At 35.6% G+C, this 26,594-nt stretch overlaps 5 protein-coding genes across 10 annotated transcripts; 3 read left to right on the top strand and 2 right to left on the bottom strand.

Moving 5' to 3' along the window:
• The first annotated feature begins 596 nt into the window (after window positions 1-596).
• Window positions 597-3,501, top strand: LOC111011318 (uncharacterized). The gene is made up of 6 exons (XM_022285031.2): window positions 597-1,177; window positions 1,274-1,419; window positions 2,011-2,179; window positions 2,612-2,710; window positions 2,948-3,030; window positions 3,131-3,501. The coding sequence occupies exons 1-6, from the start codon at window positions 806-808 to the stop codon at window positions 3,261-3,263; spliced, it is 1,002 nt and encodes a 333-aa protein (XP_022140723.1). The 5' UTR covers window positions 597-805; the 3' UTR covers window positions 3,264-3,501.
• Window positions 3,502-5,156: 1,655 nt separating this feature from the next.
• Window positions 5,157-7,720, top strand: LOC111011364 (ARM repeat superfamily protein). The gene is made up of 2 exons (XM_022285094.2): window positions 5,157-5,533; window positions 6,621-7,720. The coding sequence occupies exons 1-2, from the start codon at window positions 5,223-5,225 to the stop codon at window positions 7,393-7,395; spliced, it is 1,086 nt and encodes a 361-aa protein (XP_022140786.1). The 5' UTR covers window positions 5,157-5,222; the 3' UTR covers window positions 7,396-7,720.
• A 1,202-nt stretch (window positions 7,721-8,922) lies between these two features.
• On the top strand, window positions 8,923-11,346 carry LOC111011069 (calcium ion-binding protein). The gene is made up of 2 exons (XM_022284689.2): window positions 8,923-9,082; window positions 9,333-11,346. The coding sequence occupies exon 2, from the start codon at window positions 9,375-9,377 to the stop codon at window positions 11,106-11,108; it is 1,734 nt and encodes a 577-aa protein (XP_022140381.1). The 5' UTR covers window positions 8,923-9,082; window positions 9,333-9,374; the 3' UTR covers window positions 11,109-11,346.
• Window positions 11,347-11,430: 84 nt separating this feature from the next.
• On the bottom strand, window positions 11,431-13,596 carry LOC111011070 (putative E3 ubiquitin-protein ligase XERICO). 2 transcript variants are annotated; one of them, XM_022284690.2, is made up of 2 exons: window positions 13,070-13,596; window positions 11,431-12,296 (listed from the first exon to the last, which is right to left on the bottom strand). In XM_022284690.2, exon 2 carries the CDS (start codon window positions 12,147-12,149, stop codon window positions 11,691-11,693), a length of 459 nt encoding a protein of 152 aa, XP_022140382.1. In that variant the 5' UTR covers window positions 12,150-12,296; window positions 13,070-13,596; the 3' UTR covers window positions 11,431-11,690. The 2 variants fall into 2 exon arrangements, with proteins under 2 accessions (XP_022140382.1, XP_022140383.1); XM_022284691.2 differs by lacking the exon at window positions 13,070-13,596 and adding an exon at window positions 12,891-13,063.
• A 2,349-nt stretch (window positions 13,597-15,945) lies between these two features.
• Window positions 15,946-20,612, bottom strand: LOC111011189 (zinc finger protein CONSTANS-LIKE 9). Of its 5 annotated transcripts, XM_022284870.1 has the most exons (6): window positions 20,374-20,612; window positions 18,902-19,617; window positions 18,121-18,351; window positions 17,024-17,328; window positions 16,553-16,682; window positions 15,946-16,423 (listed from the first exon to the last, which is right to left on the bottom strand). In XM_022284870.1, exons 2-5 carry the CDS (start codon window positions 19,502-19,504, stop codon window positions 16,553-16,555), a joined length of 1,269 nt encoding a protein of 422 aa, XP_022140562.1. In that variant the 5' UTR covers window positions 19,505-19,617; window positions 20,374-20,612; the 3' UTR covers window positions 15,946-16,423. The 5 variants fall into 5 exon arrangements, with proteins under 5 accessions (XP_022140562.1, XP_022140560.1, XP_022140563.1 ...); XM_022284868.2 differs by having other exon boundaries at window positions 15,946-16,682; XM_022284871.2 differs by having other exon boundaries at window positions 15,946-16,682; window positions 20,379-20,612.
• Between the last annotated feature and the right edge of the window lie 5,982 nt (window positions 20,613-26,594).

The raw sequence follows: 26,594 nt of genomic DNA, 5'->3' as shown, positions 1-26,594 counted from the left end.
CATTTTTGAAAAATATGCATGTTCAAGTTCATTAGCATTTTTATCTATTTTAGAATTTTTGTTTAAAATTAAAACTGACTCACAAAAATGGTCATAAATATGCAGATGGGGTGGAAATCGAACTATTGAGTTATGCTTAAACGCACCATCTTTTTTCGTGATAAGATAAAAAATAAAATAAAGGTTGGAGTTCGTACACAACAATAATATTCTTATTCTAAAAGAATATTACATTTTTAGTCTCCAATTTAATTTATTCTTTGGATAATTAACTTAATCATTCAGCTAACAGCTAACAAGTTCTTTCCTTTAGCGAGATAGGAGATGGAGCAATCAATTTTTTTTTATCCATTAAACCATATCGAATTAACTAAGAGATAACAAACTTAATAAGCAAAGAGAAGTGATACATTTAATTATTGTCGAATATTTTAAGAATTTATCTTTATTCTTTTTATTTATCTTATTTTATTTTACTATTTTAATGAATCAAAAATTTTCTTTTCTAAAGTATTGTGATATGTATTATTTCAGGAATTCTCTTCCAACAATTATGTAAATAGAGCCAAAGCGAGCGTTGGTCGAAATGTTGTACTAAAGAAAACAATTATGTAAATAGAGGAACTCATTCTCAGACTGCAATGGATTAATGCGATTTTGACACTTGGTATTCCATTATCAAGCGGCCATGAATCGGTGACGGAAAAAGCTTCACTATTTTTTGTTTCCTTCAGCAGCTCCCGTCACCGTTCGGAAACCCAGCAGACTTATCCACATTCCTTTAAAGCAAATCCAAATTCTCAACATGATAACCAATTTCAATCTTATCTCCTGCAACTTCTTGTCTCCATCTCTTCCTTTAAGAATCCCAAAGCTTGGAATCGCCCACCAAAATCAAACCCAGAAATTACGCTCCCAAATTATCCCCTTCAAGTTTCCGATTTGGGTCTCCCCCAATTTCAACAACCGTCGAGATTCAAGCTCTAGCAGAATGAGTCTGCTCCAAAAATGTCGCACCGCAGGAGACCCAGATGGGGAAAAATCGACCGCTGTAGAAACTGAGCGCGGCGGCGGAAATGGTGGGGAGGGAAGAGACTGGACGACCTCGATTTTACTGTTTGTTTTCTGGGCTGCTCTTATGTACTATGTCTTCAATCTCGCTCCAAATCAGACTCCGGTATATTACATTACATAACCTGTCTTCTTCTTTTCTTCTTTTCTTTTTTGTTTCTTCCTGTAATGCAATTCCATGTGTTCCCCTGAAAATCTGCAGTCAACGGACTTGTATTTCCTGAAGAAACTTCTGAGATTGAAAAGTGACGATGGTTTCAAAATGAATGAAGTGCTTGTGTCTCTCTGGTATCTTATGGGCTTGTGGCCCCTTGTCTATGGCATGCTGCTGCTTCCTTCTGGTAGAAGGTACCTTCATCTTCTTCATTCAAAACCACCATTTATGAGTCTAATAGAATCTTGTAGGGTCAGATGATGGTCTTCTTTGATCAACCAGAGCATGGTGTCTAAACAAAAATAAAGTAGTCTATGGTAGTAACTAATTTGGACTTCATTCGTCCAATCAGCTGAACTGTCATCATTTTCAGCTATACTTTATAATGGTATAAGTTTCACCATACCAAGATATTGTCCATCTTTTTATGTACAATAGTTTAAAATCTTGAAGACTGCCATCTAATTGTGATTAGTAACTCATGGGGTTAATTTATACAAATAAGTTGATTTATTGCAAGAGCCTTTATTACAGTGTCCAGCTTTTGGAGTTGATAGTAAGTATTGTAGATTGGAGTGGAGCAGCCTACCCATCAAGTGATTCAAGCATTTTTGTCTTATAAAGTCTTGAATTGCACATCTGATTTGTTACTTAAAGGTCACCGGCGTCTATGCTGTGCGTGGTCGGGTTTAATGTGAAGGAAGAAGAAGCTAGATAGGGTTTAGCTTTCCTGCTTCATCCAGTTCTATTCAAATTGCATAGTGACATAATTCTTGTATCTGCAGCTCAAATAGCAATGTTCCTGTCTGGCCTTTCCTAGTACTGTCAGTATTTTTGGGTGCTTATGGTCTTCTTCCATATTTTGTACTTTGGAAGCCACCGCCCCCTCCCATCGAAGAAGATGACCTCAAGAGATGGCCTTTGAATTTTCTCGAGTCGAAATTTACTGCTGGGGTATGGAAAATTCTTCCCTTACCATCAATGGATTTAGATACTGTAATAAATGCAATGTGTAACCGTAACATATCATAGAACCAGTGTGAGAACTCTCTTGGTTTAAAACTTTAGACATTCTTCACAGCAAGAACAGGTTGAAGATTGTGTTGATACTTGACATTCTATTTGCCTTTACTGGTGCGCATATTCGAATGTCTTATAATCATCTCATATGACTAAACTAGTTTGAAAATTGCATGATGTCTCAGAAGCATCACTATTTTAAAATCTGTTACCTGATCTACCACAACACACAGAGGCACGGCACGCACACACAACGCACACACACAAGATCAATGGTTTTTGCAATAAAAGCATCATCAGTGCTTCAGTTGTTTCTCTCGTCTTTTAAGTTTGATTCAGGATGAAAACTAACCATGTTGGGATCAGATAACATTTGCTGCAGGACTAGGAATAATATTTTATGCTGGATTAGCTGGTGAGAGTGTGTGGAAGGAATTTTACCAGTACTTCAGAGAAAGCAGATTTGTAAGTCTAGCAATACAATTTCCTCACATGCTGTTGTAGTTATTTGCGCCGTGTCTTTGTATCTATGGTGGGTCGTCACAATCTTATGGTTTGTAGGCTAGTTTTAGAAATTTTTTTCTGCCACTCCTGGAATCAGATCAATGATCAATAGTTTTTCTGCTGAGGGTCTTTATATCAATTTTCTACTATTGAAACGTCATATAGCCTTACCTCGCTCTCGAAACATTTTTTATGCAGATCCATGCCATGAGCATCGATTTCATGCTACTATCTTCATTTGCTCCATTTTGGGTTTACAATGACATGACTGCTCGAAAATGGTTCGGATTTCAATCTCATGCCAATCCTTATTCCTTATTCAGTCCTGTTTAAGCCTTCTTGACATTAATGTTGCATAACATCGCAATGAACTCATACCAGGTATAACCAAGGCTCTTGGCTCCTTCCGTTTTCGTTGTTGCCATTATTGGGTCCTGCCTTGTATCTCGTCCTACGACCGTCACCAACGACGACACCTGTCCCAGTCAACACTGCTCCATCTGAACCGAAATAATCTTGCTTCTAAAGTGAACCAGAACAAGAAAAAGGAAACTTGGCTGCAATGGTGGAAAAGAAGGTTCAGGTACAGGGAGAAGTTTTGTATCTCCACTCCACATATGTTAGATTAGGAAACGAAAAAATAATGTAAAATCAAATGATCCTGTGAAGCATTATTATGTTGATTTGATTAAGTAGCAGCACAATATATTATGCTTCAAACAAGGTTATTTAATTAATTTATTTATTTTTAACCTTGTTTTGACAACAGTCCCATGTAGGAAGAAAAACGTTACTTTTCAAAAAAAGAAAAAAAGTACAGCATTTATGATCATAATCAAAAATTTTTACTACAATATGTGAGGGTCGCATATACCTCGAGAATTTCAATACTACATTAGTCCGATCTGATCCTAAAAATGTGAAGGAACTCACGATCAAATAGATACTTTAATCAACATCGAACAATTGGCATAGTTATTTTCTTAATCCAAATATATCTTATAATGCAGAAGCCTCTAAATTTTTTGCGGACTAGCGTTGAATTGAGCGATCAATGTTATATGATTTTGTTATTAAAGAAAACATGATAATAAATAAATATATAATAATTTATAAGCATATAATATATAAATAAAATATTAAATTATTAAATTAGTCCTATATCTAAAGATTGTAACTCGAATGTACTTGTATTTAAAAAAGAGAAGTTTAAATTTCGATGTTAATTTTAGAGTATTTAAAAAAAAAAAGTTCTTTAAATTTTGGTGTTAATTTTAGTAAGTCTATGGTAGATTTATTGTATTTGAGTTTTATTTTTAATACTCTTTTAAAATTGAAGGCAAAGCTAAAAAATTTAAAAATCTATTGACACAATAATTCGATTAGATTTTGTTTTATATTCATGTACTTATTTGATGCATGTTGAAACAGAATAATCCAGTTGACGCGTAATGATCCTACGTCTCTAATACATCATCGTATGTTCCATAATAGGTCGCATTCTTCTATCCTTTCTGTGTACCTTAGGTGGAGGGTGAAAAGGCTCCCTTTCGGGGGGACCCAAGCTAGGGATGACAATGGGGCGAGGCAGGGCTAGGGGGCCCATCTCCATCCCCGCCTCGTTGGGAATTTTTTCTCCATCCCCGCCCTCGAAATTTTGGGGTGAGGACGAGCGAGGATTCCTCGAATGGGGACAGTTCCCCATTATAAATATATTTTTTTAATTTTTAATTTTTTAAATTAATTTTTGTTATTATTAGTATAAAAAGTGAACAAAAAGTGACTAAAAGGTATTAGCTTGAGTTTAAAAAAAATTTAAAAAGTATTTAGAAAATTAATATATATTAATATTATTATATAAAAAATAGAAAAAGTAATAAAAAATTAAACAGGACGGGGATGGGGCGGGGAGACCCATCCCCATCCCCGCTAGGGAACCCGATTGGGATCCTCCGTTTGATCCCGTCTCCAATCAATCCGAGAAATCCCCGACTCGATTGGGTCTGATACCGACGGGTATTTTTACCATCCCTAGCTCGAACCATTTGAAAACCATGGGATAAAACTCGTAATTTAACCTAAATAAAATACAAATGTAAGCATATATATCTTTTCTATTATAATACTTAATTTAAAAAAAAAAAGAATAAAACCTTCGCCATTTAAAATATTATACTTATTATATACTTGGAGAATATTTATATGATTATTATTTTTTTTAGAATATCAGACCTAAAAAATATGAAGTTTCATTTCACATTTAAGATTTATTTTTTAATGTATGATTTTATGTCTAGATTGACATTAATTATATGATCTCTCCAAAAAAAATAACACTAAATAATTAAATAATAATATCGTTAATGTAATAATTTGGTATTTTGTATTTGTATCGAAAGAGGAAGAATATTAAAATACGGGAGAGTGGAGGGGGAGAGTTTCAGAGAGAGTGGGGCATCGCAAGAGGAAGAGGATGAAGCAAGATGAGAGAGAAGAGCCTGAGGAGGAGATCGGATTTCAAAGAGACTCTGATTCATTGAATCACAGAAACCAAATTCTAATCTTCCAGCTTTCTCAAAAGCTTATCCATGGCGACCTCCATTCCCGAATCCAAGCTGCCAAAGATTTGAGGAACCTTGCTCGCAAGTCTTCCCCCAAGTCCCGCTCCAACCTCGGAGCTTCTAGTCTCATTCAGCCACTCGTTTGCATGCTTCTCTCTCCCAGTCTTGATGCTCGTGAGGCCTCTCTACTTGCCCTTCTCAATCTCGCTTCCCGCAACGAACGGTTCGTCTCTCTATCTCTTACACTCTCCTCTCTTTCTTTTCCTGTTGCGCTAATGTATGATGCGGATGCCCGTAATTGATCCAATCGCCCCATTAATTCGAGCTGCCTGCTGCTTAATTTCTGGGTTTTTGTTCTTTTTCCTCGTCCCTTTATCAATGTGGGGGTGCCCAGAAGGAGGATTTTGGATATTGAAATTTTACTGGAGTTCTTAGTTTGGGAGTGGTGAATGGGGTTTCGGAAATTCACTCTGTGTAGAATGCCGTCCTCCATATCCTTTCGCTGACTGTTCATTCAGTCTCACCTTTTGCAGAAATCCATTTGATAAATTCAATGTTTCACTGCAGAAGCTTGATCTTGTACTCTGATTCTGAACTTATTCTCATATTCGCCCCCTCCCCAGTCCCCCCTATTTCCCGACAAGGAAATTTTGGATATCGATGCAATAGGTAGCGAGCTTAGTTTCATTTCAGAATGCCATCCTTGACATCTCAGTTTTGTTATTCAGGATTTACTTGTCCAATTGCAAGGATCACTAGATTTTCCACTTGCTTTTTGAATTTATTCCTGGGGTGATGAAGTTATGAATGTGGTTATTCTTGTAGATCATTTTGTTGGAATATATGACTTCAGGGACTATGATGTTTGGAAACTTTCCTATTCTTGCATTAGTTTCTTTCCTCCCCCAACCCCGCAATTTAACTCTCCCAGGGAAGAAGCCAAGGGTTAATGGAGGATGAAGTAGCTGAATCTGAATGTTAGGTCTTGGTTTACTTACATTTAATATCTACATTATGTAGATTTATTTGTGCAAATGTCATCCAATTTTCTTTTTCCTCGTGCAACTTCGTGATTTTGACACGAAGAACCGTTTGGGTGCAATGGCTCCTAAATTGCTCGTAGAAACTGTTGCGTGGTGCGATTCTTGTTTCGTCAGGGGCAGGGTGTTAATTGAGTATGCAGTTCTCTGTGTTCTGGGTCATAGGCTGGTTTTCTCTTAGACTCTTAGTTTCAGTTTTATGACATGTTTTACAGCTGAATATACCATTCCATCGTCTCACACCATTCCTATTATTTCTTCTATTATCAGGAACAAGATAAAAATAGTTGCAGCTGGTGCTGTTCCTCCTCTTTTAGAGCTGCTTAAATTCCAAAACCTTAGTTTGAGGGAATTAGCCACTGCAGCAATCCTAACCTTGTCCGCTGCTGCATCAAATAAACCGGTTATCTTGTCCGCTGGTGCAGCATCTCTTCTGGTTCAGATTCTCATTTCTGGAAGTGTTCAAGCTAAAGTTGACGCAGTAACAGCTCTATACTATTTATCCGCCTGCAACGAAAGTGATAACTGCCCTATGATGCTTGATCCAAGAGCCGTTGCCCCTCTAATTGATCTCCTCAAAGAATGCAAGAAGCATTCAAAATTTGCTGAAAAAACTACATCGCTGCTGCAGATAATTTCCAATTCCGATGAAGGACGAACTGCAATCTCCAACTCGGATGGTGGAATATTAACTCTAGTACAGACAGTTGAAGATGGATCTCTTGTGAGCACAGAGCATGCAGTGGGAGTTTTGCTCTCCCTTTGCCAGAGTTGCCGAGAGACATACCGCGAACCCATTTTGAAGGAAGGTGCAATCCCTGGCCTGTTGAGACTGACAGTAGAGGGCACAGCTGAAGCTCAAGAAAGAGCTCGCAGGCTTCTGGATTTGCTTAGAGATTCTCCTCAGGAAAAGAGAATGAGCTCCACAGATCTGGAGAGAATGGTTTACAAAATTGCTGCTGAGGTCGACGGCGTAGGTCAAGCAGCTGAAACCGCCAAAAGATTAATGCAAGAAATGGTTCAGAGGAGATTAAACACTGTGTAAAACCGCATTCAGATTGGAGCGAACTGAACTCCAACTTGTACATTGCCGTAGATGTCTTCTTGACAATGCCACTCTTTCTTCTCCCCAGAAGGGAAGCCTTGGGAGAAGGGTTGAATTTTCACTTGAGGATTTGGTTTGGCCACTCTCTGCTACTTCTGTATTCCAAAGTAAATTGGGAAAAAGAAGCCAAAAAAAGAAACAAAAGAAAGTCAGTTGGCTTTAGATTTTCACTGGAGTAACTTCCATTGCTGATGATGTTGAGACATTATTAGTAGGCTGTATATTTTTGACTCTCATCTCTCGTACATAAGAATATCATTTTGTACATCAATCTCTTCTGATCTCATTACTTTTAATGACACCATTTTCTTAGGCTGTTGGAAAAGTTAAATTGTGATTTTGCCAAAATCGATGCTAAACAATATTTGCAGGGGAGGGGAATCAACAGGGTGGTACCCCTCCCCACGAAACCGACCCGACCCGACCCTTAATAATGTTATGAGATGAGTATTTCAAAAGTTAAAAACTAAATTACAAGTTCAGTCCTAGAAGGTTAATTTAACCATATTTGAAATTATATTGTGTAGGATATGAACTGTTTTTAACTAATAAATTATGGGTATGATTAAGTCTACAAATTAAAATGAATATCTGAAACTATTTTTAGGAAGATTGAAATTGATTATTATTTCTTTGTTTGAATTTAATCTATTATTCTTTCATTTCCATAGGGGAGAGTACTTAAATACCCTTAGTGCTCCATCTTCCTGAGATGATAATGGCATGCTTTGATGAATATCTAAACTAACATTAAAACTTCAAGATATCCATCTCCAATCAATTATGCATTGAAAGTTTTACCTTTTAAAACATACAAGTTTTTAAAGAAAAATGCGGATTCACAAAAGTCAATATTATTAGTATAGTTTCGAAAATACATTCCTCGATTAAATTTCCATTTTTTAAGATTAGATATTTAATTAGTCTCATCTACGGCAATAGAAAAAACCATTTATTTTAAATGTATTTTGGTATAATTAATTATTTATAGAGATGTATTTAATATTTAATATTTTTCTTCTTTATAACATAGTAGATAATGTAATTATTACTATCACCATCGTATAATCATTATTATCTAAAAAATTTATGATTTGATTTTTTTTAATTATAGTTGACTATTTAATATTCAAATACTTTACACATTTTACAGGCTTGGGCAAATAATTTTGGAAAAAATGTAAGTCCAAACTAGTTATATTAAATGAAGAAATAAAAATTGTGTTGACTTCAATTACGTTATTGCCACTGTCGGTGTGACCATAAGTATAGAGTAGACCGCTCCAGCTCAGATCACATCGAGAGATGAAATCAACGATCTTCGTCCACGTAATTCGAGTGGACACGTGGAAGCATCGTACGGTTTGAGCCAAGGGCAGTGCGCCCCACGGCTACGGTTACCGTAAGAATATCAAGTTTCTTCTTTTTAGTTTAATAATTAATAATTTATTTATTTAATTTATCGTCCGCCTTTTCTCTCGCCGACTACTCGGTCACTCTTGACTTTTTTTGGGCTTCGTAAAATCTAGCACTTCCCCTGCTGCTCACTGTTCGCATCTCACTCAATGGAGGGAGAAACAAGCTAGATGGAGTTCAATTGCTCGAGTCGTCTTCTTGATTGAGTCAGGTAATGGTTAATTCTTCTTCTTTTCTGATTTATTCGCTTCAGATCAATGTCCTTGCTGGAACTAAAGCTTAATTTTTCGTTTGATTTGTGTGCGTTTTTATTGTGGGTTCTGTTCGGTCATAAATCTTGGGGAAACCCATCTTGTTTCTCCATTTTTATTGTACATTGTTCTCAAGATCTGTAAGAATAGATTGCCCTTATTTTTGTTGTCGATTTTTGTGTGAACGGTTATTGGCGCTGTGGATTTCAGGGTGTTTTGTCAGTTCTTTGATAGTTGTAGATTTGGAAGTTGATGGTTGGAAAGATGTTGGGTCGTTCTTCTCTTCACCGAACTGGAAGCTTTAGACCGGAGAATCTGGGTCAGAATGCGCTTGCCCTGATTGGGAACCTTTGTTTTACTCTGTTTGTGGTTGGGGTTTTGATTTTTACAATTATTGCCGCCACATACGAACCTGAGGACCCTCTTTTTCACCCATCGACCAAGATCACTACCTTCTTGACATCCAACTCCAATGCCACTTTTAAAACTGATAGCACTGTTATGAAGACTGGGGAGGATTTCATGGCTGCCAACCAAACTGCATTTGCAACCTTCCTCAATGAAACTGATATTGTCAAAATCATCGATGCTGAAAACTCCGCCTTGGGTGCTTCTAACGAAGCAGCCTCGCCTGAGTGCAATGGCAATGTGGATGACCCCATCGATTGCCGCGACCCCGAGGTTTTCCATTTGATGATGGAGCACACGATCGAACTGTTCAAGGACATTCATTTTTATCGATTTGGGAAACCAGTTCGTGGGTCTAATGACAGCACCTGTGATATGGCGTGGCGGTTCCGGCCCAAGGAAGGCAAGATTGCTGCTTTTTACAAAGACTATAGAAGGTTTGTGATTACTAGATCTGCGAATTGCACTCTAAGTATCATTAGCATAGGTGACTACCATACTGGTGTGAATGCAAGGAAGAGGAAAAAGAATCCAAAACATAATTTTGAGAAGAAAATGGAGCAGCTAGAGCAAGCGGTCGCTTTGCCTGTTGTTGGGGAGGCTGTGAATGATTCCCTCCCCATGGTCGAGTCGGAAGGCTCATTTAGTCATGGGAAGTACTTGGTTTATGAGATGGCTGGAGATAAATGCAAGAGCATGAACCATTATTTGTGGAGTTTCCTGTGTGCTTTAGGTGAAGCTCAGTATTTGAACCGCACATTAGTTATGGATTTGAAAATTTGTCTGTCATCTATATATACTTCATCAAATCAAGATGAAGATGGAAAAGATTTCAGGTTTTATTTTGATTTCGAGCATCTGAAAGAATCTGCATCCATCTTGGACCAGGGTCAGTTTTGGTCTGATTGGGAGAAATGGCAAAAGAAAGACCGTTTAGGCCTTCATCTTGTTGAGGACTTCCGGATCACACCAATGAAACTTAAAGATGTGGAAGATGCCTTGATATTGAGAAAGTTTGGGTCTGCAGAGCCAGATAATTATTGGTATAGGGTCTGTGAAGGAGAAACCGAATCTGTAGTTAAGCGACCATGGAATTTGATATGGAAATCAAGACGTATGATGGAAATTGTATCTTCCATTGCATCAAGATTAAATTGGGATTACGACTCAGTTCACATAGTGAGAGGCGAGAAAGCAAAGAACCAGGAGCTCTGGCCAAATCTTGCTGCTGATACTTCACCTGATACACTTCTCTCAACATTGCAAGACAAGATTGAAAGCGGAAGAAACCTTTACATTGCTACAAATGAACCAAACACGGCTTTCTTCGACCCCTTGAAAGATAAATACTCTACACATTTTCTCGACGAATACAAGGATCTTTGGGACAAAGGCAGTGAATGGTACACTGAAACAATGGAACTCAACAATGGGGTTCCAGTGGAATTTGATGGATATATGAGAGTATCAGTTGACACCGAAGTGTTTTTAAGAGGGAAAAAGCAGCTTGAAACATTCAACGACCTCACGAACGATTGCAAGGATGGAATCAATACCTGCAGCGTTGCATCCAATTAGTCATTCGCCATTTATTTCTGGAATTGTGCTGAATCAGAGGTCTTATTTCTGTTGCTTTGAGAACCGATTGATAGATTAAGAAATGACTTAGCTTAATAATGAGTTTTGTACTTGCATTAGTAACTATCCTTTAGTCGGACTAATGTTTCAGTTGTTGAGCTTCTGTGTTTGCTGAGTATCATGTATTATATTTTTTTCTAAATTTATAATGATATTTCAGATTGCTTCGGAAACATAACTGTTTATAAGGTAGCTCATAGAAGTTTAAGATTTATCATTCAAAAAGGTAAAAACATCAGCAGGAAAACTAGATGACTCGGGCTGCTAGCAAAAGGTGATTAGCTACATCAACTCAAAATGTGAAAGTCAGTTTCAAGACTGCTAAAAAAGGGACAGAAAGCTTCATATTTACAATGAAACTAGGGGTCTGAGACCCATTCACACTCATCACGCTTCAACTCCTCATGCATATGAAAGGTACAAATGCCATGGCCTGCGGATGCACTTTTAAGATTAGCTATACACTATGTTGCTGCTGTACATATAGTGGAATTCCTCAACCACCTTATTCATTCATAAGGCTCACCAGAAGCAGGAAGCTGTCTCTTCTTCGGGCATTAATGGAGTCCGGCACAGTGGGCATGTAAGGTTCCAGTAGTCCAGCCACTTCTCCAAGCACACTCTGTGGAAAAGATGGCCACAAGATAAATGGTTTATCTCTGATTCAGGTTCAAACTGGGTTAGGCAGACTGAGCAGTCCTGTTCTAGCCATTTGCAGCTGTGAACTTTGTCGTACAGAATTGCTGGGATCCGGCTGCGGAACTCTTCAATGTAACTTCCATTCGGGTTAAGACGGAACTCTACAGATTCAGGAGCATTCTCCATGGAGTCTGCTGACGATGTAGGCGACGAGAGATGGATGCCAACAACATGGAGAATCGATCGAACTAAACCTTTGAAGATGGAAATTGATAGGGCTGTATTTACAAGGATCACACCCAGTACACCTTCAGACGGGGCAGGAAGGCTGGAGAGGCCCATTTTGATCAAAATTTTAGGTAGAAAATAAGTCTTGAAATAGGAAGAACTGGAATCAGCTCAAATGAAACGAAGACCAGTGGAATGTAAACAAGTCACGGTTCTGATTTCAAAAGGTTCTGCAGTACGATCCTTTTGTTGATATCTGATCTGAAAATGCACAAAGGTGGAAGAAGTGATGTTGGAGTTTCATGCAGTAAACAAAGAGAAGAAAAGTTAGAGCAACTTATGAATCATCATTTACATAAGAGGCAAAGTTGGAAAATGAAGAGCGGAGGAAAAACTCAGTCAGACAGAAAGTGACTTAAGAAATAGAAAATTACAACAGCAGAACCTGCAGACAACCAAAGAAATCAAAATTTGGACACAGTTAAACCTTCGATACATTGTGCTCCTTTTTTTTTGTTATTTTTAATGGTTCTAACAGGGAAATGAAGGAGACAGGTTCCCACTGGGAATGAAAACTTCCTTGAGTGAGGATCTGTTAAGATGCTAGAGTCAAGAACATGTCTCAAAAGGACCAAAATTCACATCCACTGCCAATTTTATTACAGAAGGAAAAAGAAAAAACGTAAAAGGAAAAAGAAACAGAGAGAAACCCAACAATCAGAATATACCACAGAATACAGATAGTGAGTTTCCATTGTTCAACTTCAAGATTTGTGCAATCGATTTACCCAAAAACGACCCCCAAAATGCTTGAAAAAGTAATCGAAATTCTACAAAAATAACACCAGGACATACCCCTTCTCGGATCAAATCCAAAACTTCCCAGAAGAATCCAAGGGATCCAGAACTCATCCTTGCAAATTCAGAAAGAAAACCCAGAACCCATGACAGCAAATGAAACAAAGATCATAATCCCAATTTACCAGATTGTGCGCGAGCAAGAAAAGAAAGGAAGAGAGGAGAGGAGACAGTACCAGAATTTCTGAGGCATGCCGTGGAGAGGTGAGAGATTATGAGCAGGAACTGGAAGAGCTCAGAGATCATGAGATGAGAGGAGAGAGAGGTTCAAAGAATCGGTGAGGTTCATTTTTCCTTTTTGTATGTTTTGTTAATGACAAAGGGTCTCTAGTCTCCTAGATGGTTTTATACACAGCAGCCTCCTCCTGTAAACTTCTCAGACAACCCCAAACCTACCTCTCCGCTTCTGAAGGAGACTAACCCACGTTCCTAACCCTGGTTACATTTCTGTCTCTTCTGCCACACTCTGCCACACCCCCAAAACCCCAACCATGGTTACTTTATATCATGAGGTGAGGCAGCTGAGTTTACCCCTTCCCCCCTTTGAAAAACTTTTTCATCTCATGGGGTTTCCTTTTCTTCCTCTCTTTTCTGTTTTTCTCCTTGTGGGATGCGATGGATTGGTCTGAGACAGCAGGTACAGCCACTTATGGATCAAAGTTACCAACTTTACAAGTTACAAACTGCCACTAGAGGAGGATTAGTAACTGTGGATTATTGGTGACGTTATCTGCTTACCTATAAATCTGATAGCCCAATAATTTTGCTCCCCAACTCCTATTTCCCTTTTATTTACTTTCTTTGTTTTTGATGTGCTAACTGCTGAGGATCTGAATGAAGTTGCTTTTCCATAAGGCTCTGTTATTGACCTTTTTCACGTGCTATGCTTAGGTAAACTAGGTTCCTTTTTCAAAAGCCAGTTGTTTTTTGTTTTGTTCTTTTGCTAAATTGTGGGGAAATCTAATTAATGTTAAAATGACAAATTTAGTCTCTGAACCTGTTGAAGCTGTCAAATTAGTTTTGAGAGGTTTAAACTTTTAATTTTCACAGGTTTTTGAACTTTCAATTAGACATTTTTTAAGAATTTATACACTTATAATACACAAAATTGAAATATCGGAGTTTTATAGACTTTGTGTCAAATAGGTTTATAAATTTAAAGAAATATTGAACTAAGTAAAAAAATATGTCAAATATGAAATTAAAAGTTGTTAGATTTATTAGATACGAAATTGAAAGTCTATGACCAATTAGATACTTTATATATTGGAAGAAGACATAAAGCTTCAAATAAATATGTGTGCAGATACTTTAATTAGTTGAGCCAATCTCAAGTTAGATGTACGTGTGTGAAAATGATGGATTTTACCCATCAATTGATTTAAAATAAATTTATATATAGATGATGGATTGTTTATAAGTACAATTAATTATTAAATCAAGCAATCATTAATGAAGATTAAATTAGCCCTAATTTAAAAGTTAATTATTTTAATTTATGACTATAAATTAAATAATAAAATGGACGTCATATTCTGTCATGTAATCAATACATTATAGAATATTACGACATTTGAACACAAATTCATCATAGAATATTACTACTTTTGAAGAGATAAAATTTGATGTGAAATGAAGAGCTAATCCCTAATGTGGTGCACTGTACGATTCGTACATCAATACTTTCTTCAAAATCATTAAGTTTGAGAAGTCTTTCACTCTTAGAATGCGATTTGGACTTTTATTTTATTCATTTCTGATATATATTTATAATTCTTTTTTATAAACTACCTAAATTGTACTTCTTGATAAGATTAATTTATCAAAAATAATTTATAAGATGTCTTACTTTACACTATACAAAATTGTTATCGATTTTACACTATACAATTGCAAAGGTTGAGATTGAATCATCAATTTTAAAGATTATAATAAGTGACTAGCTAATCATCATCAAATTAAAAACAAGAAAAAAATCATAATGTCAAATAGGTAGAAGTGATGTCAAATTATGAAAATTGAGGAAGGAATAATAATTTTTGCAACAAAGGAATTAGAATTTGGTTTTGGTAAAGAAAAAATGTGAAGGGATGAAAATATTTGAGAATAGAGAGAAGCATAAAGGGCACCACTTGCACTTGGTGTGTGACAAATAATCCAGTACGGCACTTCTTATCCTGTGATGGGATGAAGGCCGACGTGTCGGCTATCGGTACAGAGTTGTCCTTTGTAATACGAATTTCATTTACGACAATCGTACTGTGCCCCTTGTCGACGTGTCGTCCAGAGGATTGGTGGGCCGACAGAGCATCCCCATTATTGCACAAGTGTTAACATTTGGGAACCATTCAGAATATGGGACATATTATATATATATAGATATATATATTTTATTATTTTTTTTTATATATATACTCGAATTTCAATTGTTTCAAATTATTGGGAGTAAGCAATGTCCCCATCACTTTCAAAACATTTGCCATTACTGTCTTTTCCATCCAACTTGGTGGGTCAATCAGTCATTTCACTCCCATTTTCTGCCCAAAATTACATTCTTAGATTATCTTTTTTTTTCTTTTCTTTTTTTATTTAATGGGTATTTTAGTACTACATAGCTGAGAAGGAATTTACATCTTATGGTTGGTTTTTGTGTGCATGAGATTAGAAAACTTTTGGATGATGGAAAAAAGAAGTTACAAATACTCGAGCTCTAAATAAATTTTGAAAAGTTGGTTTAAATATCATAGAATAATGAACCTCCCAATATTTATACTAGTATCCAACCCAAAACACCTTATATCATTAGTCGTATTTCTAACCAATATTTGTAGATTTGGCCCTTGTGGCAGTTTTAGAAGGTAAATTTCCATAATTTTTAAGCTGCCCCAAACATAAAAAACTAAAAAAGAATTAACCGATCATTGACACCTGTATTTGACTAAGAGATCATATGTTCGAATCTCCCCTCCCCTTTTTGTTAAAAAAAGAAAAACTAATATTCATGGAATAGATGCCATTATTTTAATGGGAAAAGAAAAAAAAAGTAAGAATATAAAGAAGATGAATTTTACAAGGTATAAATATAATTACCAAATCTGTCTCAACTGCAGATGCAGTATGACCTTACATTTACAAGAAATGGGGAAAGAGGAGAAAATCTCATGTTCAAGTTCAACCTTGGAACCATATATTCTGCTACTACTAACTCAACTCAACTGTGTGGTAAAATACATGCTGACTTTGTGCTATACAGACAAAATAATATTTTTTTTTGGCAATGGTGATTTGTGTTTTATTTCAACAAAAAGAAAAAGAAAGAGTCAAGTATAGTTTCTAGTTTCTGACTAACAATGGCTCAGTAAACAGATATTTGCAGAGGAGCTGGCCTTTATGGCTTGGGGCAAATCTTCTGCTGCATCGGTTATCTTTCTTGTTGGTTCGATCTGCCCTGGAAGTTTTACTCGTTGAACCTTTCGAACCTGCTTCTTCGAATCAACGTTTCGTCTTCGAATGAGATTGGTTGATCCTTCCTGTGAGATAATCAGACAGTTCGTTATCATGCATCAAAATCATCCACTGGTTACATAAATAAAGAATGCATCTTTCCAAAACATCAGAGTGATTCATTCCTTGTTGTAAAGCATAGTTAAAAATTGTACTCAGCAGCTTCTAGTCTGGTTCAGTGGGTCGTAATCGTATGCCTCTCCGGCTTTCACAAACCGTCCCTTCACACGCCTTCTCACGTCGGCTCTTGCCTTGCGGGTGGCGTACCTCACTCTTTTCTCAAACCTATAAGGTGGTTGAAATACAAGTGAGATAACATATGCAGGAGTGTTATGGAAAACAGAATTTGAAATGGATGATTCTATGATGTGCCAAGTCAGTTCATGCAAAAAGAACATAACGGTCAGATCTTAAAGTCAAGAGGACTCTTTCGCCAACTACTTTTGCTTGGGGGAGGGCGGGGTTGGCTCAGAAACTCTTGAGACTGAAATGGCTTTGATGAAGTGATAATTCCAATGATATGAAAACAGAACGATTCACTGCCCCGCCACAGCCCAGCAGGAAGAAAGGCAAAAGTTGGCCTATTAAATTCAAGGATTGGAAGCAAAGGAGGCAAAGAAACTTACTTGCGCGCCTTCTTTTTCTCCTTATAACGCAGAACGGCATTGTTACGATCAGACGATGGGAAAGAACTTTCAGTGCCAGGGGCACACCATGGAGGCTCTCCCATTAGAAGCATTGAAGAGGCTCCACAGTCTTGATAATCACCAGCACTGCTCTCGCCAGTGAGGCCAGAAAATGACAGACCCGATTGTGCTTGCCTTGTGTTGAAACAAAGAATCGGTTCGGTTTTAGTACTCATGATCGAATCGGCAGATGCACCATTGCTATAGGCTGGCTGCATCGGTTTAACCACTCCAACGGAAGACCCCTATGGAAAGTCATTTCAGTTCCAGTAAGGCTTTTAAGTGAAACCAAATAAGCATATTGTAGTATAAATGGGATGAAGGCACAATTGCAGTGTTTCACCACAAAATAAGGAACACTCAAAAGACATGGTTGATGTATAGATAAGAAATTTGACTTCCAGTTATTCTGAAAAGCAGGCCCCAACCATCAAAGGACTATATTTCAACCTATAGACTTCGAATTCCCCCGCCCTGCACAAGCTATCCAGTGAATGATATAATCTTTGTCATTTCTATCGAATTAGTCTCAATCAAACGTCACAAGTTGTAAGCTCTGCTTCATACTCATGAAGCAGCTTGAGTTAAACTAACCTCCAGAACCAGATATATCTAGGTATGGTAAATCAAGAAGGTGGTCAGATTGAAGCGTAGTTTTCCAATAGCATAGAGCTTGGAAAGCTCGGACCAGTGAAGATTCGAGCAACTACTAGACTAGACTATGTTGAGTGACATAGTGGTTTCTCAGTTGTGGTGCAAACAAACATTTATTTGTGGGATTTTTTGAGTAGGCTTGCATAGTCTCATATAAGATAGCTGGTTTTACTTTGAGGACAATGTTAAAATCCAAACCATATCGTAGTAATATCCGTCATATGTTAAAGACCAAACCTTATCATATGGGTCCAAAAATATCAACAAGGGGAACACAGACGGAAGCATATGGTAAAGCAGAAGATCATATAATCGAGGAATGTTAACAAAAAGCTTGGCTAGAGAAATTTCATAAGGAAAATGAAACAAATCAAAACAAGCACCTCTGCAGCAACTGAGCCATGGCATATTGAATCTTCGAAAGACACGTCTTTTGCCTCAAAAAGGTTGTCGATTCCACAGTTCTCAAAAAGTTCTTCAGGATTATTAGAGCCTACACCAAATAATTCCTCATAGTTTTCAAGACTCAAATCCATTTCATCCATATCAAATTCCTTGTAGATGTCATCATCTTCGCTGCAGAGTCCAGCAACTTTTGTTCCAGGACAGCAAAACTGCATACCAAAAATGTGATGCTTGAAAAAATCCTTGAGGACCAAGAAGCAGATATTGGGAAATCTGCAGCAACACGCATATGATTCCATATAATGACAACAGTTGACTGAATAAAATCTAATAGCATGTTTACATAACAATGTTCAAGGCTCAAATTTCAAACTCGAAGTATTATCATTTACAATTTCTCAAGTATATCTATCAAAAAGAGTTGTGAGAAGTAGCAGTGCTGTGAGAACATTTCTTGTAATCCGAATGAAGTGAGGGGTGTTAAAGAGGTCCACGATTACTAAAAGAAACTTGAATATTGGATTCTTGTGTGATGTGAAAGAAACTGCAATGAGAATAGAATCGTGCGCTATCTAATGTTAAACAATGACACCATGGTAGCCATGTATGAGGAGAAAATCCACGAAAGGGTCATAACTAACATCACTCAATCGACAGTGCTAATAAGAGGAGAGAAATTCCTCCTAGAAACTATATTTGCAGGTTTTAAACAATAAACTTGACGGCAAATTCAAGTATTATCATAAATTTATAATGCACCTTGGGTAAAGCCACATTAGCCAATTCATCTGGCTGATCTGAAGTGTGAAGCTTAGAGCCAAAGTCAGTTAGTGAAGATGATCCAACCCAAACATTTGACTTTTCCCTGCTGCAAACATCACTAGATTTAGCTGAGCCAGGCATTCTTTGACTTGCGTTGTTTTCTGAAGGGCTCCAGGCACCGGTCAAGTCAGTCTCAGCAATGCTCATTAATCCCAACTCTTGCTCACAAGCATCATTTACAGAGGGTACATCCAAAACAAAGGACCAGATGGAAGAAAGTTCTGCAGCCGATGGACAGCCAGAGTAACAATTGATGGTTTGCCTCTTGTGTGATGATGAAGCAGAGGTAGACGTGCCATGAACTGTCCAGTCACAATTTTGACACAGAGAAATCCTCTCTTCAGTACATCTCACCGCTGCAGGTTGCAAATGGCATCTTTCACATAACAGCGTTCTAGAGTGGCGCCTCGACAAGGCATTCGCCGAATGGACATTTCGGTCACACGATAAGCACAAACAAGCAGCATCAGATCGGCAGTAAACCATCGACCTTTGATCCCCACAAAAATCACACATGAAACCCATGTTTACAATTGACATTTCAGACCTTTCAGAGTTCAGATTCTTCAGAGCTCTTGTCCAACAATAAGTCCTTTAAACCAAAGATTAGCTTCTCCGAGGACTGACAAATGGGGTAAATTTCTTTCTACAACCTTCAAACAGAATTTGATATGAAACAGATTAGAACAAAATATTTTGTAAAGAAAAAGCAGGATGCTTGAAACAAGAGGAAGCACAAATTGGAAAAGATATTTGTCTGTTACATAAACCAGACATGGGACTGTCTACTGCATTTATATCCTCCGATCCTTGCAATCATAGCCAACCAGGTAAAAAACCCAGAAAAAAAAATAGATGTGAAACTATAAAAAGCCAAAAAAAAAAAAAAAAAAACCCAGTTCATTCAAATAGAAAGAATTTCCAAAACTATCATTTCAATGTTCTATACATAAAAGGACTATATGGGTAGATCCAGAAGGGTTGGTGCTCTAAACCCTAAAAATATAAAAACAGAGCAAAAAATTACATCCAGCACAAGAACTAACCATGCCATAAACAGCATAATTCCGTAGAAGTCATCAAACACAATAATGGAAAAGAAAAAAACTATCTAAGAGTCCTCAAAGGGATTAATAAAAGGAAGAAAAATCTTGGTAGGAAGGCATGAGAATTGTGATAAAAGGAATCAAATCAACTTGCCTTGAAAGGAAAAAAGAAAACAAAGCAAAACTTCCATTGGCAGAACATGACAAACAGAAAACAAAAGATCAAATTACAACAAAAGTCTCCAATCTGATGATCATAAGCTCCTGAAAATGAGAAATAAGCAAAAAGAAAGCAGCAGGACTCCATGGTTGGGGAAAAGGGTGTGGGAAAAAAAGCAGAGAAACAGGAACAAAAACAAGTACCGTACGAAGGAGGGGACGGAGGAAAAGATGAGTAGAAGAAGAAGGGCTTGATAATAATTGCAGCAAAAAGAGGGAAAAAGGAAACCCTAGAGGGTGGAGGTTTGTTGAATCTTTCACTTTGTAACTCTGTTCAGATGGATAGAGTCGCAGAGAGGAGGATGAGAAAAGGGGCAGATGTGGATGTGGGCATATGATGAGTGTGCAGAAAATGTGACAAGAAGGCTCAAAAAGCAAAAAAGTTTCTCTTTTTTGGCAGATAAAAAGTGCAAGGAGAGAGAAATCAAAGCTTGGAAAAAAGTAATCAAAAATGTAATTTATGTTCAAAAGTGGGACCATGTCCTTTTCCTTGTGAAACTAAATGTTAGGCCTTTTCCCTCTCTCTCTCTCTTGCATACATCAAAGCTTACCTTCTTCAAGTTTCCAATGTGCTTTTCCTATGTCTTCTCCCTCTCTCTTTATTTCTTTTCAATTAGTAATGGCTCAAGTGGAATTTTAAAAGCTGCACCATACAATTAATGACAAATTTGTATTTGATGTACAATTTTATTTTACAAATATCAAAACCTTCTCCCTTCTTTTATTATGGTTCATCTAATATGATAATTTTATTGTTAAGAAATTGGTTCAAACTCCACGATGATCACTTACTTCAAAGATTAGTAATTCTTATGTTTTTTTAAGCCACAAATGTTGTAAGGTCAGACAGTCTAAACTGATCTGAATACTCACGGATATAAAAAAGATAATAATAATATTCTTATTTTTTATTTTTATTTTTTCTTTCAATAAATTAGTAAAAAAAAGGGTGCGATCCATGCAAAATTTTATAGTTCTAGTTTATATCTTGAGTTTTTAGAGTTGTGTAACTTTTTTTTTCCTATTGATTTTTTGGCAGACATACCAGAGATAAAAAGATAAGATGTTAACTTGCTTGAAAATTAAATAATAATTTGAAGTACTTGACATAACAGCAAGATTATCCATCAACAATTAAAAAACTAATTATAAAGTGAGACCCACATCTTTATTTGTTGTTATATGTTCAGACAATATAAAAAAATCTCAAACAAATGATTCAACAAGTCATAGATTACCAAATCTTTTTTTTTTTTTTAGATCCTTGTTCCTTTACTTTCTTAGTAATGAAAATTTTATTTTATGTGTTTTATCAACAGAAAATGATTTTTCAGAAAAGCCAAAGATCATGCTTGAAAATAGTACAATAGTCTATAAATATGTGATGGGGTTGGTCTTTTTTACCCTTCTTGTGGCAACAAGCCATTTCCTGATTATTTCCTTTAATCGAAATGTATTTCCTTTTGCAAAAAATTGCAATGCTTTAGTTTTTCTTGTCAACATCTCAGATTTTCTTTGTCTAGATATATAATTATCTCCCCATCAAAAAGAAAAAAGAAAAAAAAAGATTATATTTATTTCAATGAAAATCCATGAAATGTAAATTTTTCTATTAACTAGTCAAGCATCGTATAGATTTTATTTCCTAACTAAATTTGGAAAAGTGGATGTGGAATATTATCTCGATTTTAAAATTGTTCTCATATTTGATCTCAAAGAAAAAAAGTAGAAAATTCAACTCCTAAAACAAAGAAAGTGAGGTTAATATAAAGAAGAAAAATTTTATTTTGAGGGTGAAAATTAGGAAGGCATCTTTATTCTTACCTTCTCTCTACAATGATATGTCATTATCTTATTTGTTTGGACTTTATATTTGTCATCAAAGCGAAATTAAAATGTTATGTCCCCACCTGTAAGAATAATTTTCCCTAAGATAAAAGTCATCAATATGAAGATGATGAGGTTGGCTATGAGAACAAATATAACTCTTCATATTTGCATTCTCCCTTGTTATTATATATTATTCTATGTACGAGATATAAATAAATGGTGGGTAACTTTGGACTTTGAGATAAGTTTTTAGTTCCGAGAAACTAATTCTAAAACGTCTTTAGAATCAAACTATTATTAGTGTTATTAACTGAATGAATGCTGACGTGGTATAAGTAAGTTGGATATTTATTAATTTTATATTATTTTAAATTTAGGTGACCATTTTCCCTTTCTCTCTCTTCCATTCTCCTCCTTGAATAACTTCTTGTTTCATTCGGATCAAAATTGATCATTTACTACTCACGTTGACGAACCTCAAAACCAGGGACGGATCTACAGTAGGCCGAGGGGGTTCCCCCCCCCCTCCCCCATCTCAACTCTGAAATGTTTGAATTACATACAAATTAATATCCCAAATGGACATAAAATTTTAGATTCGCGTAGTAGAAGAAGGGTCCAAGCCCCAGCTTTCAAGCCTAAACGCACGCCATGGCGGAGAAAAGTTCGACAATGCTGAATCTTTTGAAACCACGACACTGAGTCACAAATCAAAATTAGAAAACATGTAAAATAAAATTAAAGTTTGATCATAAATAAACAAGAAAATTTTTACGAAGGAGGAGAAGGGAAGAGAGAAGAAGAGGAGAAGAAGAGGAAAGGAATAGTGAAAGGGAAAAAATATAAAATTAATATAAAATTAATAAATATCAAACTCACCGACCAACATGAATTTAACGGTATTGTAGTTAGCATCTATTATCACGTCAGTAAATAAAAGTTTGAATTCGAATCTATCCTCAACCTTGAGGATTAAAAGTGTATTGTATTTGTAAATAAACCAAACTATTTATATTCTTATCGAGTAAAACATTTTATGCATATCGTTTTTTATCTTTTTATTTTTCAAGCAAAAATGTCCTAATAAAATATAATCTAAAATTTAAATCAATTAGGAACATAGAATGAAAATGAATTATCTATCGACTATTTCCGTCCTTACAATTATCGTGGAGAAATAAAATTCTCCATCCTCATTGGAAATTCCTATACTTTTTGTGAGATAGGTCCCACAAAAATATCTTGTTGTAGAAAATAAAAATATCCCATCTTCATTGGAAATTCCCTATATGTCCTTGAAATATCTACTCCAATTTTCCAGACGCATGGGATGAATAGGCTAGTTTTGTTTGATTTTTTAGTTCAACGTTTCATACAAGAAAAATAAAACAAAACTTTTTTTCCTTCTCTCAAACTCGTTATTTGGACTAAGCAATACTTTTATGATAGGTGACACCACAAGACTCCATAACCTGATCGCTGCACCATTTTCAAAAACTTTAAAAAAAAAAAAATCAAGTAACCAATCCAATTTTCAATTTAAAGGAAGAAAGGAAAATAAAAAACCACTAAACTAAACACCAACTAATACATTAAAAATCACATTCATACCAAATTAATGAACAAATCTTTGTCCCATTTTGGTCAAGTGTGGGTTGGATTGATGAATTTTTCAAAATAAAATATTGCAAAATCTCAAAATATAATTATTTTTAAATACATTAAAATTATATAGTAGTTATAAATGCAAAAAAAAAAAAAAAAGCCCATCAGTTAACCACAAGAGAGGTTTTTACAACAAGAGTAGATCTATCATAAATAATAGCATTTTGGTCAACTAATAAATTATTTTGTAAAAATGACACATTTAATTTAAGTACCTATAATGTATTTAATGATATGAAAATAGTAAATAAGAGTTATATTTTATGAATAATACAAATATGACACGTCAACATAAAATATGTTATGAATGATACAAAAATTACTAATCAATGAGATTTCCTCTATCAATGCTTTAGAAACGTAAAATGGATAATATAGGAAAGAAAAATCAAAATATTTGTTAAATTATTTTATCGGAGATGGAGAATGTGACAGATGGCAGGCGGAGGAGGAGAGTAGGGCAAAATTGGTATTCGAGGGAAGATTGGTTTGTACGGATAAGCATTGGTATTGATTCTGCAATCAATACAGAGCCCACTTGACTGATTGTGATTGGACGTCTCATTGTTCAACGACCTATTTTTGCTTTTAATAAAATCTGTGTGTCATATTTTGTTCTTAGCCTTTTTCTTTTTGTTTTTTTTTTTCCTTAATGGAAAAAGTTTCAACAACCCCACAAGAGAGTTGCTTACAAATTAATACAGCTGCTGTAAACTTTGCTTAATAGTGGTTTATCCCCCATTTTTCCATCATCGTATATTTGAAAAGAAAATTAAGAAGTTTGTGATTTTTTAAAATACATCTGAAGTACGTTTTTAACTACGACGATACTTCAGCAAATGATTTGATGTAAACTTTGACATGAACTTAACTTAATAATTTAATAATTTTAATTCGAATTGGTGTTAAGTTGACTTATGTGAATGTAATCAATAACAAATTGTACAACTATATGATTATAGCACATGTATTTGTCGTTCAACGAATATTCTACCATGGAAGATCGATTGCTATCAAAATTGACGCTCCATTGACTATTAATAGATATCTTTCAGTCATAATCTTCTCATATCGGAGTTGAGCTCTACTTCTAAACGTTAGCGACAATTTCGAGCTAAGGCCTAGACAGATGCCTGGACAAAGGAACGCCACATATTTACACTTAATTTGAACACTTAACAAAATTCATGTTAGCAAGTGGAGTTTTTGTTTACTAAAATAAAGTTTACATCTCATCCCATTTTAGCCTAATTATTTTAGCCCTCAGCCCAAACTTTCAAATGAAGATAATCATTTCATTCTGAAAGATTTAGTCAACTAAGTAAATCAAATAAATGACATACTAACATTAATGAGTACCGTAGAGCACACACCGCATCAGGTCAAGAACCAAAACAATATTTAAACCTTCGTGAAAGAAGTAATGTCTTCATTTCTAGAAGAAAAAAAAGGCACTTGAAAGCCTTTCTAGAAAGGGCTTTGTATTGAAATATCCTCCATCTATAAGATTAATAGCTTTTAATTGAATTAAAATTGGAGGAAGAAAAGTCCACTCTTTCCCATTAGTCTTTTATTTAATTTCTCTCTAATATCTTCTCTCTTATATTTAATGCCTCTACTTCTATTTGTTTTTTTATAAACTTCCATATGTTCCTTTCTAATCTTTTAATTTTCAAAAAACCGTTCTTAAACTTTACACTGAAAAACTAGTCTTCAGTTGACAAGAAACTATTCTTCAAAAGAAGAAGAAACTAGATCTATGTGAAAACCCTATCCCTAAGCACTACCATTTTCTAAAATCATTCGTATATTATTGTCAAACATTGTGACATATTTGGGATCATATTTGGGATGATTATGACATGACCGATCAAAATAACTTCTACATTAAAATCACTTCCTTAAAAATGATAGGATTGATTTTTTAAAAATGACGCAAATTATTTTGGCATTCCCATTCTAATTAATTAGTATGGCTTAAAATACCTATTTACATAAACATTTATTGATTAGAAGTTCTTCCTCAAGAGTCAAAATAAGATTTAAGCCTATTACATAAAATTAAACACATTGTCAACAATTTAACACGTGCGTACGTTTATTCAACTTAACCTAGGATTGAAAGAGATTCAACAAAATTAAAACCATTCATAAATACAAAATAAATAAGATCATCCCTCTAGAACTCGAAGACAACTTGATAAAAAAAATGTAGTTTGTGAATAAGTGGTGTGGAATGGAGACGAAGAAAACTTCATAATAAAAATAAACGGAAGAAGTGTATTTCAACTGGTTAAGACATATATTACTGATGTTAAATCTACCCCAACCCCAACGTTATTGTCTTATAAATAAAATAAAATATAAACAAACGGAGGAAGTATTTTGACCAGAGGGAGAGGGAGAGGATTGCTTGTGGGTGAACTCTACTGGTTTTAAAAGCTACGTGTGTGATTTGCTTTGAGATGAGGGAAAGGGAAACCCCCCCTTTTTGGATTAAAGCCAAAGCAATGGGATTTATGGGTTTGGAGTTCACTGTGTTGGAGTCGAAGGAAATGGGAAAGGAAATGGGAAAAGGAAACCAACTTTCAGCCCAAAAGTTTGACAGTGGAGAAGCCATGGGGAATGAGGAGATTGAGTTGACTTGTGATACCACCAAGAATACTTTTTCTTCTTTCTTTTCAAAGTTTAGTTTTTTGACAAATAAGAGCATTTAATAAAATATTTTGGTTAGATAACCGCCTTCACCAAAGTGTAGGTATTGGTTTTTCTGATTTGTGTCGAAGACATTCGAATGGGAGAGAAATCAAGGAAGTGAGGAGGAATTCAACCCTTAATCTTTAGAGAGGTTACTGAATGAATTATTTACA

Source organism: Momordica charantia, assembly GCF_013281855.1.
Source record: "Momordica charantia cultivar OHB3-1 chromosome 2 unlocalized genomic scaffold, Mcharantia_2.0 BLBB01000002.1, whole genome shotgun sequence".
NCBI classification, from domain to species: domain Eukaryota; kingdom Viridiplantae; phylum Streptophyta; class Magnoliopsida; order Cucurbitales; family Cucurbitaceae; genus Momordica; species Momordica charantia.
This window is presented reverse-complemented; position numbering and strand designations above follow the sequence as displayed.